This window comes from Melopsittacus undulatus, chromosome 5 (genome assembly GCF_012275295.1).
Source record: "Melopsittacus undulatus isolate bMelUnd1 chromosome 5, bMelUnd1.mat.Z, whole genome shotgun sequence".
Lineage (NCBI taxonomy): Eukaryota > Metazoa > Chordata > Aves > Psittaciformes > Psittaculidae > Melopsittacus > Melopsittacus undulatus.
In genome coordinates, this window is record NC_047531.1 from 52,851,000 (window position 1) to 52,867,439 (window position 16,440).

General features: G+C 42.2%; 1 protein-coding gene across 1 annotated transcript in view; it reads left to right on the top strand.

Moving 5' to 3' along the window:
- Positions 1–16,440, top strand: part of CREB3L2 (cAMP responsive element binding protein 3 like 2) — an 81,177-nt gene that overhangs the window by 42,386 nt on the left and 22,351 nt on the right. The window contains exons 3-4 of the mRNA XM_034062934.1: positions 14,108–14,274; positions 15,860–15,947. Of these exons, the coding sequence (XP_033918825.1) occupies positions 14,108–14,274; positions 15,860–15,947 (255 nt within the window). The remainder of the gene's footprint in view (positions 1–14,107; positions 14,275–15,859; positions 15,948–16,440) is intronic.

Below are 16,440 nucleotides of genomic sequence, written 5' to 3' on the forward strand. Positions count from 1 at the left end.
TGCAAGGAGGGAAATTCCAGTTGGGTGTTAGGAGGATCATTTTCACCATGAGTCAGACATTCGAACAGGTGTCCAAAGAAGCTGTGAAGTCTTTATCTGTAGGAATATTCAAAGCTGAGCTGGGCAAGGCCCTGAGCAACCTGATCCAAATTGGCCTACTCTGAATGAGGAGGTGGGCAAGATGGTCTCCAGAGGTCTCTTCAAAGTTACATAATTTCTTGTTTATTAAAGCCAAGCAAATAAGCCTTTTAAACTACCCTTATTTTCAGTAGTGAGTGCCTGGAGTTTTCTGGTATCCCAAAACGAAAATCAGGTAGTCTTGCTTGTTTCTAAATACATGTGTAGGGATGTAACTTTGGCTGTCTTGCTGAAGTCTTACAGTCCTTTTTTTCCTTTTCAGAAAAAAAAGGGAAAAAAAAAGAAAAAAAGCCCATCAAGAAGTTATTGGTGGTCTTGTAAAGACATAAGTGCAATCTTACATAGATTCTGTGGTTGCGGGAAATGGTGATGCACATACAATTAATAAAACCGAAGGCATTTTGTAGCTGTTATTGTTAATTCAGCAGTATAAACATCTGGAGAGGCAAAAAGGGAAATGCAGGAATCGTGGAAGACATCCAACGTGCTTGTTCCAGTGTGAAAATGCCTGCTGGCAGGAAGGGAAATTCAAAGTGAAAGCTAGTGGTTGGTGGAGGAGCAAGGCCATAATGTCTTTTAACTACTAGGAATAATCACCATTGCAGACTTTCACTCCTAATAATTGGTTTATATCTTCAACTTTAGCTTTACAGTAAAAAGAAGTAGAGTATTAAGCTGCATCACAATAAAAGGGAGAGAGATTAGTGCTTAGTCTAAGCATTAACAAGCTAAGCTGTTTATGAAGATCCACCAGGACATGAGTTTTCAGAGGCTGACAGTTTTGTACTCCAAAGCTCTCTCTTAAAACAGGATGTGCTATGTTAGAGATTTCACAAGAGGACAAGTAATAAAACTTGTGAGAAGGCTTTCAATGGTAACATCATCTGTATAAAGCCTTCCTATTTTGTATTTCCTAACTGTTTTATGTGGATATCTTTAATACATACAGGAGATATTAATTGTAGCAGGAGAAACAAGCACAAGAAACTTCCAAAACGAAGCTTCTCTGAAAGTTAACAGGAAGAAGATTCAAACTAGGCTAAAAGTGAGGGGAGTTTCCTTTGGGGAAAAGTCCTGAAGAAATTCATACTGCTGAGACCACTGGGTAATTAATAGAGCTGTAGTCAAATGGTGCTTTAAAAAGCCAAGAAACATTAACAAGTGGGTTTAAAAATAGAAAATGAATGGAAAGCATTTCATGTTCTGTTCACTCTGCAGAGTGTTTCATAAGAGAGGAGGAGGAGGAGGAGTTTTTCTTGGTGTATGGGATTTTATTTAATCTTAACCTTTCAATGCCTGTTGACTTCAAAACAGTGAAGCTCAGATAAATACTTGAGGAAAATGCATAATTACAGTTCACACATGGCTGACTGATAGGTGTTCAAAGTCATCACCCTGACAGTTTTCAGTCCTTGAGTCCATGAGAGCAGGAGAGCGGGATTTTGTGGGCGGCATTGCTGCAGGGTTTCACACTGGAGACTGAAAGCATCTCTGCTGTTATGTGGTGGAGGTACTCAGTGCTCCTGACAGCTCTGGTGAATGCCAGTCCCAAGGGTGGAGTAAGGGGACAGAGATTGAGAGTACCAGTGTTCTTTTGGGGAGCAGGAGGTACAGGGTGTGGAGGGGGAGTTTGATGTGCTCCAGCATGATCTCTTACTGCTGGGAAGCTGGGAATGGTTTTGTGGAGTGATAGGGTCTGAAAACTGGGGTTGGCTGAGGGACATATAAAAAATGTGTAAAATATTACATTGTCCATATAAGCACCCCACTGCAAATTGATGAGCTCTTACAGCTGTTGTGTTTCCATGGTTTTTCTGTGACTAGGCTTCATGATTCTGCAGGACCCTGCCCTGCAGGACTGGGTTTAGAAACAGACTAGTGAGGATGCTCATGCATGACACTTGCATACATGTTTGCACATGTGCTATGGACACACGTGCTGTGGACCTGTGTGCCTGCAGTCAGCAGCAGTGCAGCAGTGAGAGGAGGATGGCACTGAGCAGTTGGTCTGGATGCCATTTCAGAGCTTGGCCCTTATCTCTAGAGGACCAAGGTGCTGGTATTGTGCACAAAGCATGTGACAAACAGGCTTTTTTCTTCCTTTGCAGTGAAGTCAGTAATCTAATGTTTCTTCTTTGTAACTTTCTTAGCAGTTCTCTTGGCAGTGAGAGGCTGGTGGGTTATTTCTCAGGGAGTGCAGAAATGCCATCCTCTCCTAGGCCGGTGGGCATTCATGGGCAGGCAAAGACAGGGGAAGAGCAAGGAGGGGAAACCCAAGGATTTTCTAGGTCCAGATCTCTTATCCCATATGACCAGATAACCGACATTTGGAAGCAGTGCCTGTTACATACCTTATTGTCACTGTCACATCAGCAGTTACTCTGTTAGCGTGACCTGGAGCTGCTAACTCCTTTCAGAAAAGGCAGCTTTTCAGGTGCCACGTGCTAGTGTATGTTGAGATGCCAGCTGGCTCCCCATGCCACTTCTAACTCAGTGCATGTTAATTGTGTGATGCTGATGAGCTGCTCAGCCCTCAGGTGCCATTTCTGTGCCAGGAGTGGGTTGCTGGCTACCAAGCTGTGTGCTGGTCTGGCCTGCCAGTGAGTGGTGCACTGCCAAATGACCATGGGGGACAGGAGTGTCTTCTACCACACAGGTCTGGTGTCCTCAAGAGAAACCTATCTGCCTCCCTTTAAAAACAGCCTTAAAAACTGAAGTTTGTTTCCATGGCAGCAGGCCTATTGGAGATGTCCAGGAGGCAGGAATGACAGCAGGGTGTGTGTGGTTTATCCAGGGTCAGGGTCCTGCCATCTGCTGCCAGGCTGGCCCCATGTTTTGTTGCTCCCCCAGCCTACCTTTATGTCCTCCTCCTTCAGTCCATGCCAGCTTGTTGGAGAAGGGAACTGGATTTTCGGAGTTGTCTCCATCTGGTTCAGTGTCACCCAACATCTGCAGCAGTTCTCATCTGTGTATTCACAAGTGTGGGGGTTCCAGAGCCCAGGAGTATGGGCAAGCTGAGGAAAAAAACCTGCTTGCTAGGCACATGATCTTCAAGGCATGTTTAAGCCATTCAGTGTCTATTTCTGTCTTTTATCTCCAGCAACCTTACTGAAAATGTTTAATATTTCCTTTCAGCCATTGCAGTAGAATGAACAGTCACTCTGTCTCCATAAGCACCTTATTGTCCACTGTTGCAGGGGAACAATTAACTTCTGCCATGAGCTGTTCTTGTTGGCCACTACCTGGCTATTACCACAATTTCTACAATTGCTAAATTGACCTATTCATGTAATTGTAGATCTTATATAAAGTGTTTTTTTTTTAAAGTGCTAGAAGCATAAGACCTGTCAAACTCATAATCCTGAGTTTAACTTTTCCAGTAAGTCCTGTTGACCTCAAGGTGAGAGAACATTTACGTGTCCATAGGATGAAAGTCCGAACACCAGTTTTCCCCAGTTATTTACTCTTGCAACTTCACTGTATTGAGACTCTTTCCCAAGCTTTGTGCAGAGAACTTCCCTGAATACTCGCAGCTTGTTGCTAGTGTGGGGTCTCTGAGGGTGTCAGTTGCTAAATCTCTAGTTTATGAAAGCATTGGCAAGAGCAACTATTTTAAAGTATATGTGTTCAAGACATCTGGCATTTAGTTATTTGGTTTCCCACCACCCCCGAGAATCTATTTTTATATTCAATTTTGCATAAACTTTAAGACTAATGATACTAGACAGAGATTTATAGGCCTGACCTTCTTGCTTGTAAGCAGGCTGTCTGGACTTCTGTTTGCCTGATCTGGTGAATAAGGCATCTGACTTGAGGAGGGGCTCCAGGTTGTAACATAAAAAAGGAGGCTGTATCCCATGTACTAATGATCCACACCGGTTGTGCTGCTGCCTCTCTCACAGCAGGTTTCCTTGTTCTAAGTTGTGAGCCCTGGGGTTTTTGAGAAAACTGCAGGGTAGCTGTGGAGAAGCACACTGGGTATTTGTGAACTGAAAAGTGCTCTTGGAAGGAAATGAAGAAGCTGGGCAGGGAGGCTGAGAATGGGGCTGATGGGTAAGGGAGACCTCCTGCTGTACTTCAGGGCCTTTTGGGGCACAGATTAATTTCTGACAGTTGTAAAGTTAAGGGGAAAAGATTTTTTTTTTCTATTACAGTTGGCGCATGTCTTTGTTCAGTTTTCCAGTCTCTGCAGCCTTTTGGAAAGGGAGGGCTGTGGGTCAGAGAACCAGGAGCAAGGCAAAATCTGAGTTTTAGCCTCCTATCTGACTTGAGATACAAGGTTGGGGTCCTTTCCTACCTTTCCATGCTTTATCTTGTCAGCTGTAGGCACAGACTTTATGGTAGTGGCTGCCCATAGCTTTGGAAGTGTGTGATAGCTGAATACAAGTAATACTGTGGGGCTGCTGTGCAGAGGATGGAGGCAGAGACTGTATGGGGCTCTTCATCCTCTGGTGAAGTGGTGGGGTGGTTCTCAGTGTGTGTGTCTATAGTTTTTGTGTGTTTTACTTTGTGAACTGGCAGGGCAGTGTACAGTGGTCAGCCGACTAGTCATTTGCATGGTTCTGCTCCTCAAACTGTGGCCAGGTGGCTGGGTGCCTTTCTTTTCTTGGCCCCTGCGGGCTCTACTTTTGAGACTAGTCTTGGTCCCCACCTGCCCCTCCTGTTCATGCTTTCCTGCTCAGGAATGCTTTGAAGTCACTGTTGGATTTGAAGCGGCTTGCCTTGGCTAAAGGTTTGACAGAGTGATTGCAGAAATGGTATGTTTCTATTTTATGCTTAGCTGTGCCAAAACTGGGGCTGGCCCCAGAATATGAGCTGTATTGTTATTGGGGTTTTTACTGCTGAGGTTATGGTTTCCTGTAATGAGCTTTTAGAACTTGAATTTTGTTTTTAAACTTCAACTCTGTCTCCTTACATGGTTTGAAAAAGAAAAAACAAACAAGAAACCCAGAGGAAACAAACAAAACCTCAGAAATCATAGTGTGTGGTTCCCACTTTTCCAGAACAAATAGGCGTTCAACAATAAATGCAGGCATCACCTCAGGCAGTGCTTTGTACAGAGAAATGCTTACTTATGTGTGGAGTCCATAAGCTGTAATCAGTGTCATGCTGTCTCTTTGTGTAGAGGCACCCGTGGTCTTCATACATTTTGTATTCTTATATACACACATAGTATATGAGTATATATTGTGTATATATGAGACAATATGTTATGTGTAGGGGATTATATATCCTATTTTTTCTCTTTTTTTGTATAGACTATATCTAGAGAGAAAGAGATATGTTGTTCTGCCTCTGCCTTTTTTTATCCGAGTACTGAGTCAGTGAAATGAAAATGGAACCTCCTCTGCCTTGACTTTGAACTGCGGACAAAGAAATTAATTTGTGTTTTGAAAAGATGCTGTCAAAGCCATACTGATAATTTTTGTGAGCACATTCCAATGTAACTTGTATCCTGTGTGGGTTTTTATTTTTCTGTGTTTAGGAAGTAGGGAGGAAGCCATTTGATGGTGATAGCCTATATTTGGGTGATTTTTATGTGGAAGGGTAACAGTCAGTTCGCATCTGCAGTTTTAAAGGACAAGAAGACTTTTGAACTTCCATATACCAAGGACCTTAGGAGGTCCAAAATCTCAGTGTTTTTCAAGCCTGTAACTTCTACTTGGGCAGCAGCGTATCTGAAAAACATCAGTTTTGATTTAGAGGTGGGCATTTTGGTGCTTACTGTTAATAATTGACAATTTTATTTGCAGTCAGACCTCCTTTACCTTCTAGTTCCACATATGAGATCTCCTTATGGCCTTTCTTCCTGCTGGACCAAAGAATCATCTGCTCTTAGAAACCTCTTTCTTCAGGTGTTTGTAGACTGTAATTAAGTCCCCTCTCAATTTTTGCTTGGATACAGTTTAAGTGAACTGCACTTCCTTGGTGTTTCTCAACAGGGGCTGTCTTCTGGCAACTGAGCTAGTGTAGTTCCTTTCTAAGCAAAGGGACATTTGGTGTTCCTTTCCAAAACTGCGTCAAGTGACCACAGAAGCTGATTTCCCAGGAATAGTTTCCCTAATGATGTATATTAGGGGAATACTCCTCCCACTTCCAGTCCTGCTGTTTCTGAAACCAGTGATCTCATTTTCTCTGCAGTGTTGCACTGGGAGTTCATGCTCACTTACTTAGGCACTGTGAGCATCAAGTCCTTTTAATGCCAAAGCCTGATTGCTGCCATAATATGGATTGCCTTCACAACATCTGCATGGGGCATGGGGAGGAAAATGGAGGTGGGTGAGAGAGAACTGTTTTATTTGAACGTAGTACTTCTTTGGATAATATTCACATATCTTATAAAAGACTGTGATTTTTTTTTTAAGGCTGTAAATCCAAGCTAACCACCTCAGTCTGTGCCTCACTGCCGTATACGTAAAGGGTGATGTTATAAAAATAACATCCCTAAGTAAAAGAATTAAAAACATCAGGGACTGTATCACAGCTGACAAATATGCTTGGGTAAAGTCATAGTGGGAAGGGAAGTTAAAGTAGAACCTGTAACTCAGGCATCTGACTGAAAACTGTCAAATTCTTTGCAGGAAAGAGGGTATTAACTCTGATTATTTATGTATTGGAGGAACAATGTGTCCTTGTTTCTATCTTAATAACTTTGATAGTGATACAAATAATCTGTGGGGTTTAGATGGACTCCATGCTGCTCGGGGGGGGAATGCTGGTAAGACAGGTGATCCTTTGTTAGGAGAATGGCTACTTCTGCTGTGTGTAGTGATTACTGTATATCACTGCCTTTCATCTTTGCCCATTTATTTAATTTTTCCTTCCTGGCAGGCACTTTAAAAAATAGGACCCTGATGTTTGGTATTCAAACAGTATCTCCTTTGTCGATGCTGTTTCAAGGGGTTTGGTTTCATTATTTGTGGTGAGAGTGTGTGTGCATGCTGGGAGGGGGAAATGCCATCTGGAAATCTATAAGAGGAACTGTTTGTCAATGAATATGGGCTCTTACCTCATGGGAGTTGGCGGGTAGCTTTAGCGGTGTTGGAGGTCAGCATTTCAGGCATGATAAATGGGGCTTGTGCCTGCCAGGGTGTGCTACGGGAGCACAGAGCTGGGCACTAGGTATGGTGTGAGCCCAGAGGGGAGACAAGGAAGCAGTTATTCCTCCAGAAATGTCCAGTTTGTCTTCAGGAGGCTGGAGAGGCTCAAACTGCAGAGCTGGGGACTCTGAACTTCCTTACTAGTGGCATGTACACCAGCATACCAAGAATCCATGCATCAGCAGAGGCCCCTTTCAAGGTTCCTGATGGGATGTTTCTGCTGACAGAGATGGAGCAGCCATTTTCCTCATAAGCAAGTTGTATCCCTATTCCAGAGGTGTTTTCCCCTTGCAGCTGTGTTCCCAGTTTGCAGCTGTATTTGTGTGGCATAGAGCTAGTGAGCACCCTTGGATCCTGCTGCTAGCTGTACAGGGGCAGCAACATCAGAAGTAGGATGCAGGCAAGGATGCAGTGCTTATTCAAAGTACAGCTTTGCAAGTGTGGACCCTTGGTTGAAGTGTAAATGCCATCTGAGTCAAAGGGTCTTATTAACCTGTGATGATCTGAGTCTGAGTCTGCGTGCTATTGTGCAGAAGCAATGCAGGCTGTGCATCTCTGTGGTTCATGATGGCAGTACAAGGTCTGTCATGGTCCAGAAGGAATTAGTTGAAGCCCTTTTGCTCAAATCCATGACGCAGCTGAGGGATTATTTAAATACACTTTGCTGGAGAACAGTTTGACTCATGAGGGATCTTTTTGCATTGCACTGTCCAGAGAGGTCTCTTCTGTTACCAGTACAAAGCACTTTGACCGATAGTCTGTTGTGGTCTCCTTAAGTTTCTGGGTTTGTCTTTCTCTAGCTGTTTTATCTGTTGGTTGGACAGTGAACTTGAGAAGGTGAGATCTGCCTCTTCATTCTGCTTATGCAGATAAGCATATCCCTTGATGCTTCTACAGGTCTTCTTTGTGGGCTTGTTTCAAATGACATGCAGTCATGCATCTCTTTTCTGTGTGATTATGATCTGTCATGGTGGTAATGATGGTATGGGTATTTTTTCTTTCCCCTTCAAGTTTAGGTTCAGTAGTATACCCCTCAGGTGGGTTTGTTTACCTGGTGGTGCTGTCTTCCTTTTTACTGTAGAGGGAAAAACATGTGAAAATGGTGAAATGATGTTGTTTCTCTGAGTACTTGCATTCTCTGTACTTGGGAGGGGTGAAGGTGAGATACAGAGTGCAGCTCTACCTTAATTTATTTAAAAATACACAACAACTCACCAATACAATGTGGTTACCCATGCAGAAAGTGTCTCTGTTAAACTTTTAATGACTAGTGCTGAAATGAATGTGGGGAGCAAAGCAGAACTTTTTATTTACTTCATAAGCTCTATTTTACTGTACATCTATCACAGAGGGTGAAATTCAGTCAATACTGGAGAAGATCTATTTTTTCTCTGGAAAAGAGGTGGTATGTTGGACAAGATTGAAGACTCAGATAGAGCAATGTTGGATAGAAATATTTTTTTAAAAGGAAAGCAGAACTTGCTGGAAACTGATATTAAAAAATATACAATTGAAGTAAGCATTTTTGACCTTGTTTTCTATTTTTCCTCCCCTGCCTTCTTATAATACTATATGGAACAAGGAAAGAAGCAAAATGTTGAGGTTCTTCAGAGAAGTATGAGTATCTTAGAAAGCTGCACATGCTGTTGTTAAGAGATTATGTTTAATTTTTTACATATATATAAATACAGATATATTAAAAAATATTTTTGACAAACACAGAAGTAGTATTTTGCCATGTACAAACACAGCCCTTCTTGGCTGTGTGTTTTTAATGTACACCTCAATCACACATACTGGTTATTGCTTCAGCTGTGATGCATAAAGGAGCAGTGAAATCCATGTCTGCTGAAAACTATCATTATAATGTATATGGTGTGCTGCATAGAAAGAAGTTGACTTGGGTGCATTGTGCACCCAAATCCAAGTGTGTAACTCAGCCTTCGTAATGGACTTTAAAGATCTTAAGTTTTCATTGAGCGGAATGTTGCATAGCCTTTTCCCTTTGGGGTGTAGTAATCTGGAGAAAGAAAAGAGAAAAGGGAAAGTCAACTTGTGGTATGTTGAGTAGATCCCACTAGCATTGCGCGTCTTAACAGCAGATGGTGGAACCTACAGCAGGATTAGTAAAAACAGAGGACAGAAGGAGTTTGCTACTTGGACACCTTGCTGTAGATAAGCACAATGTGCAGTGCTTACACTTATGGTTCTGAGGTAATTATGTCCTATTTTGAGCTTCCCTTCTTGCATTTATCTCATACACAGCATTTTAGAACATACTGCATGTTGTATCTGGGACCAGGCTAGACTTGCAAGCAGTACAAATGGGAAAGGACGTGTTTAAAGCTTTTCCTATCAACATTAACATTGCTTCAGCTCACTGATTGCACTTACTTTGTCACTTTGTAAAGCTCCTACATTTTGGGCTTTGCTTTTGTTTGTGTGTTTCTTTCTTTTTTTAAAAGTGGCAGATGCATACTAAATGTGAGTCTACAGGAAAAGTGGGATGATCTTGGTAACGGAAGCATCACACAAGCTTTCTGAAGGAATGTAATTTTAGACATGGACACAGAAGATAAGATCTTAAATTCATGTGTCACCCTGGGTTGCTGTGATGAATGGATTGTCTGGATGCTTGGTTTGAAACTCTGATGTTTAACTTCCAGAAGTGGTAATGTTCACAGCCGCACCTGAAAACTCGATGTGTACTGTAATTTGATAAAGTATAACAACAGTGCTAAATCGTTTGAAAAATCCAATTCTAGTTATCTCCAGTTAGCCGTTTTAAATTACTAGATACTTTTTGGCCTAAATCTCTCCATGGTTTACTTGAATTTTCAGGACCTGTGTGGAAATTAATTCAGGTTTGTGAAGCATCTCCCTAGAAGGGAATTAAACAACCCTGTGGGAACAGAATTTGAATTGTATTGGGTAAATGAGAGATGAAGCTGTGCATGAGACCGTGAGAATAACGAAGCGTGAAATAACTCCCCAGTTAGGGGAGCACCATGTGTTCTGCTTGTTGGGTAAACCACAGATTCTATAGAGAAACTGTTTGATCATGTTTTTAAAACATTCTTATTTTTATATAATGTGCAAAAGTATACTGAATTGAACCTTCATAAGTATTTCTTAATACCTGGGTGCTTTGCAACAGTAATACTCCGTTCACATAGTTTGTATCAGTTCTAGTTAAATTATTGCACAGAGAAACGTTAGCTGAGATTTTGGTAAATACTGTGTAGACTCCTTACATTGCCATATTTTGTGTGCCAAAATGCCTAGAATTCATGGATTTATGCAAGGATAAGAGAGGAGAATTCTACTCTAAACAGTCAGTGCATGATAGAGCTCTGAAGTTCATGGGAAGTTTCAGCTGGGAATGGGGACTGGCAGCCTCCATCACTTGTTCAACAGTGAACTTTGGAATCAGTGTTTTGAAGCCTGAGAAGATATTTTTTACCAGCCAGAGTGGCCATCTTTGGGGTGTAGATTTTTCTAGCCATTTGGATAGCTAAATCTCTTGGTTAGGCTTTCTTCCCTCTATATCTGAATGGTTTGCAGGCACATGTTGCCTCATCTTAGCAATGCAGTGTTGCTCTATTAATATCTGTCTAAAATACTGTCACCAAGATAATTTTCTCTATTTCTTGTTTTGGGCAGTCTCAATAGTTCACAGGTTTGTTCTGGATCATGTCAAACATAAACACCTGTAATTTGTCAACACCAGTAATCTACTCTTTTCCATACCATGTCTTTCTTTGGTTTGGAGAAGACAGCACCCTTTTCCTCCAGTGGGTCCCTTGAGCCAGCTTCTATCTTTTCATTTCAGTATTTCATGAGCACCTTCTTGCTTGGCCTCTTTATTACATGAAACCTCTCTGATGGTTCCCCATACCCCTCCATCTGAATTACTCTTCTCTTGGAGAGGGTGTGCTGTGCCTCTCAATATGACCAGTATTCTATAGCCTGCTCTTTTTTTCCCATTTGCCTAAATTTGTCTGGTTTTGGCAGAGTAGACTAAGGTGCTATGGGTTATTATAAGAGTAAACTAAGAATGATTTACAGATAATGTCAACACACTGTGTTCATGAAGAAAAGGAGGGAGAATGGGGAATGTTCTGGTAGCTGTCTTAGAGCAGAGAGGAGAAAACATAGAAAGGGGGAAAGTGTCAAGGTGGGATTCCAGCAATGTATTGCTCTGTCTCTGCCTTTTTCAGGGTTATTCATTTGGAATGAAGGCTGTCACAGTACATCGTAACAGGCAGTGTCAAAGAAGTGTTAGATGCAGTTCTTCAAAATTATTTTGGTGTTAAATGCAATGTGTTGCTGTCGCTTAAAGCCATCCATAACCTTACAAACTGGTTAGACTGGATTTCAAGCCTATAATAACTCCAAGCAGTTTGTGCGGGTCTAAGTGGTGATGGCAGGGATGTCAGGTTAATCAGCAAAATCAGATTCCAGAGGACTAAACTGACCAGCTGAAGGCCTGCGTATCTTATAGTTTTACAGCAGCTGAATCCTCGTGATGAGTCTGTGAGTTAGAGGTGACAAACATCACAAAGTGCAGCCTTAGAGGACATGCCCTGTTTTGCTGGGCATCCATGACTAGATTTCTCTTCTACTTGCATGATGATACAGATCTCAGAAACTTCAGGGCTAATTACTTGCTTCGCTGATAGCTCTCATTTATATGTAACCTTCCTTCCCAAAGGGCATCTAAAGCAGATTACAGATGATCGCATTGCTGTGTGTAGCTTGCCCCAAAGGTACAAGAGACGGCAAGCAGAGGCTTTGCACAACATGATGTGGGGGAGATTTTGGCAAAGTTATCCAAACAAGTGTTTTAAAGTTGCACTTGCCAAGGCATTCTGGATTTCTAGCAAAGATACCACTTTAAAGCTTTTATCTGAATGATCCTCACACAGCGAGGTACAGGTAGTCCACAGATCCACTGAATATTTCATTGCAGTCAGCAGGGAGTGACCTGCGCTCTCTTGTTTGTGAGTAGAGAGGCTCAGGGAGGGTTGAAAGAGAGCAATGTCCTCTCTTCTGAGTTAATATTTAGACAATGCTACCTCTTTTTTTCATAAATACTTCTATTTCTAATTTCTGCATTTCCCAGAAAGCTTTGGGAGTAAGCTCTTCAGAAACTTAAATACGGTGTTTGGCCCTTGCTGAGGAGTTACTTCTCTTGGCAGAGCTGGGCTCGCTGCTCTTGAGCTTCTGATTACAGGATACATATTTTTCATTTTAATTCCTTGGTGTGTCTTTACTCAGATTACCTCCTTACTTGCCAGTGGTGGAGGTTCGGTCTCACCACAGAGTAATTACTAGAACTGGAGATGTACATGCTTCTCCCTTCTTCCAGTCACCCAGCTTCTGCCCAGTGCCTGTGTGCCGTACGTGTGTGTGGTCTTAACAGCTTGGAGGGTGTAAGCCTGCTCTTATTTTTGTTACCTGTTTGTGGCTGAACTCTGCTGACACCTCACCAGCTTCATAGACTTAGATGTGTAAGGAAGGGTCTTGTGTCAGCCTTTCAGACTGCTGGTGGCACAGCCACAGCACCATGGCTGCCTCCCACAGTGTTGATGCAGCATGCAGTTATTTCAAAGCTCTAAGGTGTATGTGTTTGCTCTCTGCTTTAATGCCATATATGCAGTAAATACTCTGCTTGAAAGCAGAATAAAGCTTTGAGAGAAAAAAAAATCAGCACTCTTATCTCTTATGTATATTTGGGCTCAGATTTCAGCTGCTCAATTTAATGAGCTCCCACAACTACTGACGAGTTGTAGCAGAGGACTTTGCTGTGTGCTCTTGGGATGCAGTACAGCTGGTGTAGGGTACTCAGTCATAATTTATATGACTGAAGTCTGTCAGTAGGGATGGGAATAACTTTAAGTCAGAATTACAGTTGCCGAAAATGCATTTGATTTTTTAATCTTTTTTCTAAGTGGGGTTGTTAATAGCCTTGTAGGAGTGTTTTAAAAGTTGAGATCTTCCCTCTTCTATCATATTTTAGACCTGGGATAGTAAGGCCCTTCTCAGCAAGCCAAACAGCAGCTGCTTCATAAATGGAAACTACCAACTTACCATGCCAACTATCTTCCAGTTCTTGACAGTGCAAGGCAAACCTTTCAGCTTTGTTTGGTGAAAAGTTGCCTGACTTTCTCCTAAGTAGTAAGCTTGCAGTAAGTGGAGCTATGGGACAATTCTGCCAATGCGTGATGCACGTTTCATTGCTGCCAGTCAAAATATGCATCCTATGCTGTGACTTCCAGAGGCTCAGGGGAGGAAATTACTATGATCACCACAGCATTGGTGCTCCTGTGAGATCATCAAAGCCTTTATCCTCTTTTATACTTTCTAAATGAATCCTTGGGGGAAAATTTTGAAGTTAAAAAGTATGAAAAATCCCTTGGTTTTAAAAGTATAGTATCACCACTCCAGCTATTTGATGATTGCAAATGGTAGAAGGAGCAGAACTGTCTAAATGCTATCTCTACAAGGAGGAATAAAACTGAATCAGCAGGCATTAGCGTGTGTAGGACATAGCTCCCTGGCTGCTTTACCAAATGGCTTGTTTAGTCTTGTTCTCCTATGTGTAAGCAGCTTTCGGCAATGTACAGTGATTAGTGTCCTGTGTCTTTCCACACTGCTCCTCTGTGTATCCTGGGGCTAGGATTAGGTTACAGCCCTGAAATGGCATGGTTGTTTGCATTGACTGAGAGATGAATAGTAAGGGCAGAGTTTTGTTGATAGCCTTCTGTGTTTGTTTCTCTTCTCTGGAGGAGGACTATCATTATTTTCATTTGTAGTCTTTTTGTCTCTGACCTAAACATGTGGTGTCCAATTTCCTTCCCTGGCAGGTGACCTGGAAAATGAGGAATGGTGTCTGGCTACAGAGCTTACTCCGGCAGCAATAAAGACTGAGCAAGTGTTGTGCGAGACATCAGGCCTTGCTCCTTCAGTCAGTCTCACTGTCACAACCACGTCACTGGAGGGGGAACAACCTGAGCTACAGACGGATGCCCTGGTACCTGCAGATTTTCTGTTCTCTCTGCTTAGTTAGCTACAGATAAGTTAGCTACAGCTAAGTTAGCTTAGTTAGCTACAGCTAAGACTGCATACCAGTGTAGCCTTGTTGGTGCCAAAGCTTGTCAGTTCAGGATGCACACTGCAGTCTGCTTTAATGGTTTTTAATGTTTGCTGTAAGAACTTGTGCTTCAAAACACTTATCTGCATCTTCTGTTCTTAATGGTTGAATGCACAATTTTCTCTTCTGTGCTGACCCCAAAGCTTGGAGATCATGTGGCTTTAGAAGTATTTAAAGAGTTTCTAATGAACCAGTCCCATCTGAACTAACCCATTTTCCCTGTCAAGCCTGTGACAAACTAAGTGTCTTTCATAATAATTTGCTTAAGTGCTGCAGTGCTTCCCCTAATCAGAAGACTCCTTGTTTGAAACAACTGGGGAGTTTCTCTTGTTTGCCCGCTAAGTCACTTCTGCCAGGTCTGTGAAGTTTTGACAATGCAAGCTGCTGCTTCCACACCAACCTGCCTCATGAGGAGCATTTATGATGCCTTTGTGACCACAGCTGGAGCAGCCAGTGGGTGTTCTAAAGGGCTTAGTTTGGCTGTGGTTGGGTTAAGGAGAATGAGCTGCCATAGCTCATAGTTCACCAGGCTCACCTGTGAGTTGAGGAAGAAGCATGACTGTTCTCACTCCCTAGGGTGTCAGTCCAGGCTGGGTAGAGTTAGTATATGCTGAAAATAAATGTTTCCACTTGGATGTGGATCAGAAATTTGTGCAACAAATTATTTTATGAGAAACTGAAAAAATTCAACATGAGTTTCCCATAATTCTCGTCTAGTCTGAATGTGCTATCCCCAGTACATAGTCCTGCTGTAGTCTGCAATGCCATGATTTGCAGAGTACACTAGGACTAGCTGGTGGCTCATTACCATTGCGTGGATTAGTTACACAGTTAGAGAGTTTGGCTGCATTGAGCTCGCTGATGTGCCAGACTGACTTCCTCAAGCCTGGATCTGTAACACACAGGCAGACTCTGGGCAGCAGCTTGGCAGACTAGTGCCCCAGCCCCATCAACAGGGCAAGCATATGTTTCCTCCAAACTTCAGTCATCCATGACTGTCTCTTTTCCTGCTCCTCTACATTGTGAAATGAATTTAGGTCTGATAATCTGGTGCTTCAGTAACTGGCACCTTGTTCTTGCTCCCAGATGACAACACTGCCAGGAGTGTTTCTGTCTCTGCTCGAACAGACTGTGCGGTCCGGCAAATCCTAGCGGCAGCTCTGTTGCTAAGAGAAGTAATTTGAGTGGGTTGCATGCTAGCTTTCAGTCTGAAATGTCATCTCTGAGGCGTAATCTTTTATTTAGCTAAATATAGTAGTAAGAAAAGCCATAGTGGGAGTAGTCAGGGCAGTATTCTCTGTAGCCTGGTTTAGCAAACTGTGTGAAGCAGTTAAAGCTTTGCCTGTAGCAGAGCAGGAGGAGAGGGAACCTCTTCATTTTATGGAGAAGTCTTCCTCAAATCCCTCTATTAAGATTTGTAAGATGAGTGCTTTGGGTTTTCATGCTGTTAATTTTTCTTTTCTAGATGAAACCACTGAGCCAGAAAGTTCTTCCAGAGATTAAATTGGAGCCCCATGAAGTGGATCAGTTCTTGAATCTCTCTTCTAAGGAAGGTCTGTTAGTTACCAACCTGAAATGCAGTGGGAGATGACCAGAATGCATAATAAATGTACTTTAGCCTGATTAAATATTTGGCTTCCTCATTTGCCATGTTAATCTTTAGGCTGAAGCTGTTGCCTTCTAGGGAGTCAACTCAGGCTGCTAAAGAGCCACTCTTTCTGACCCATTTATGTTTTTCTTGTGGAGGGAGCTTGAATCCTTAAATTATTTAGGCTTAATTAGGCTTTATCCTTACTTATTTAGGCTAGAAATCAATTTGAGGGGACTTAACTAGGGCTTAGAAAACATGAAAAGTGTAAGTGGAAATGCTATTGCTTTAACCTCTGATACAAAATCAAGGATGTGAGTTTATGTGAAATTTAAAGTTAGGTGCATCTGTTTGTAGCATATTAGTTCTAGTAGAGTTTTTAAGAATTACTAGGATCCCTTTGCACTAATCTGTGCATGAGGAATGAGGAACAGTGATCCCTGCCCTGAAAGTTAAAT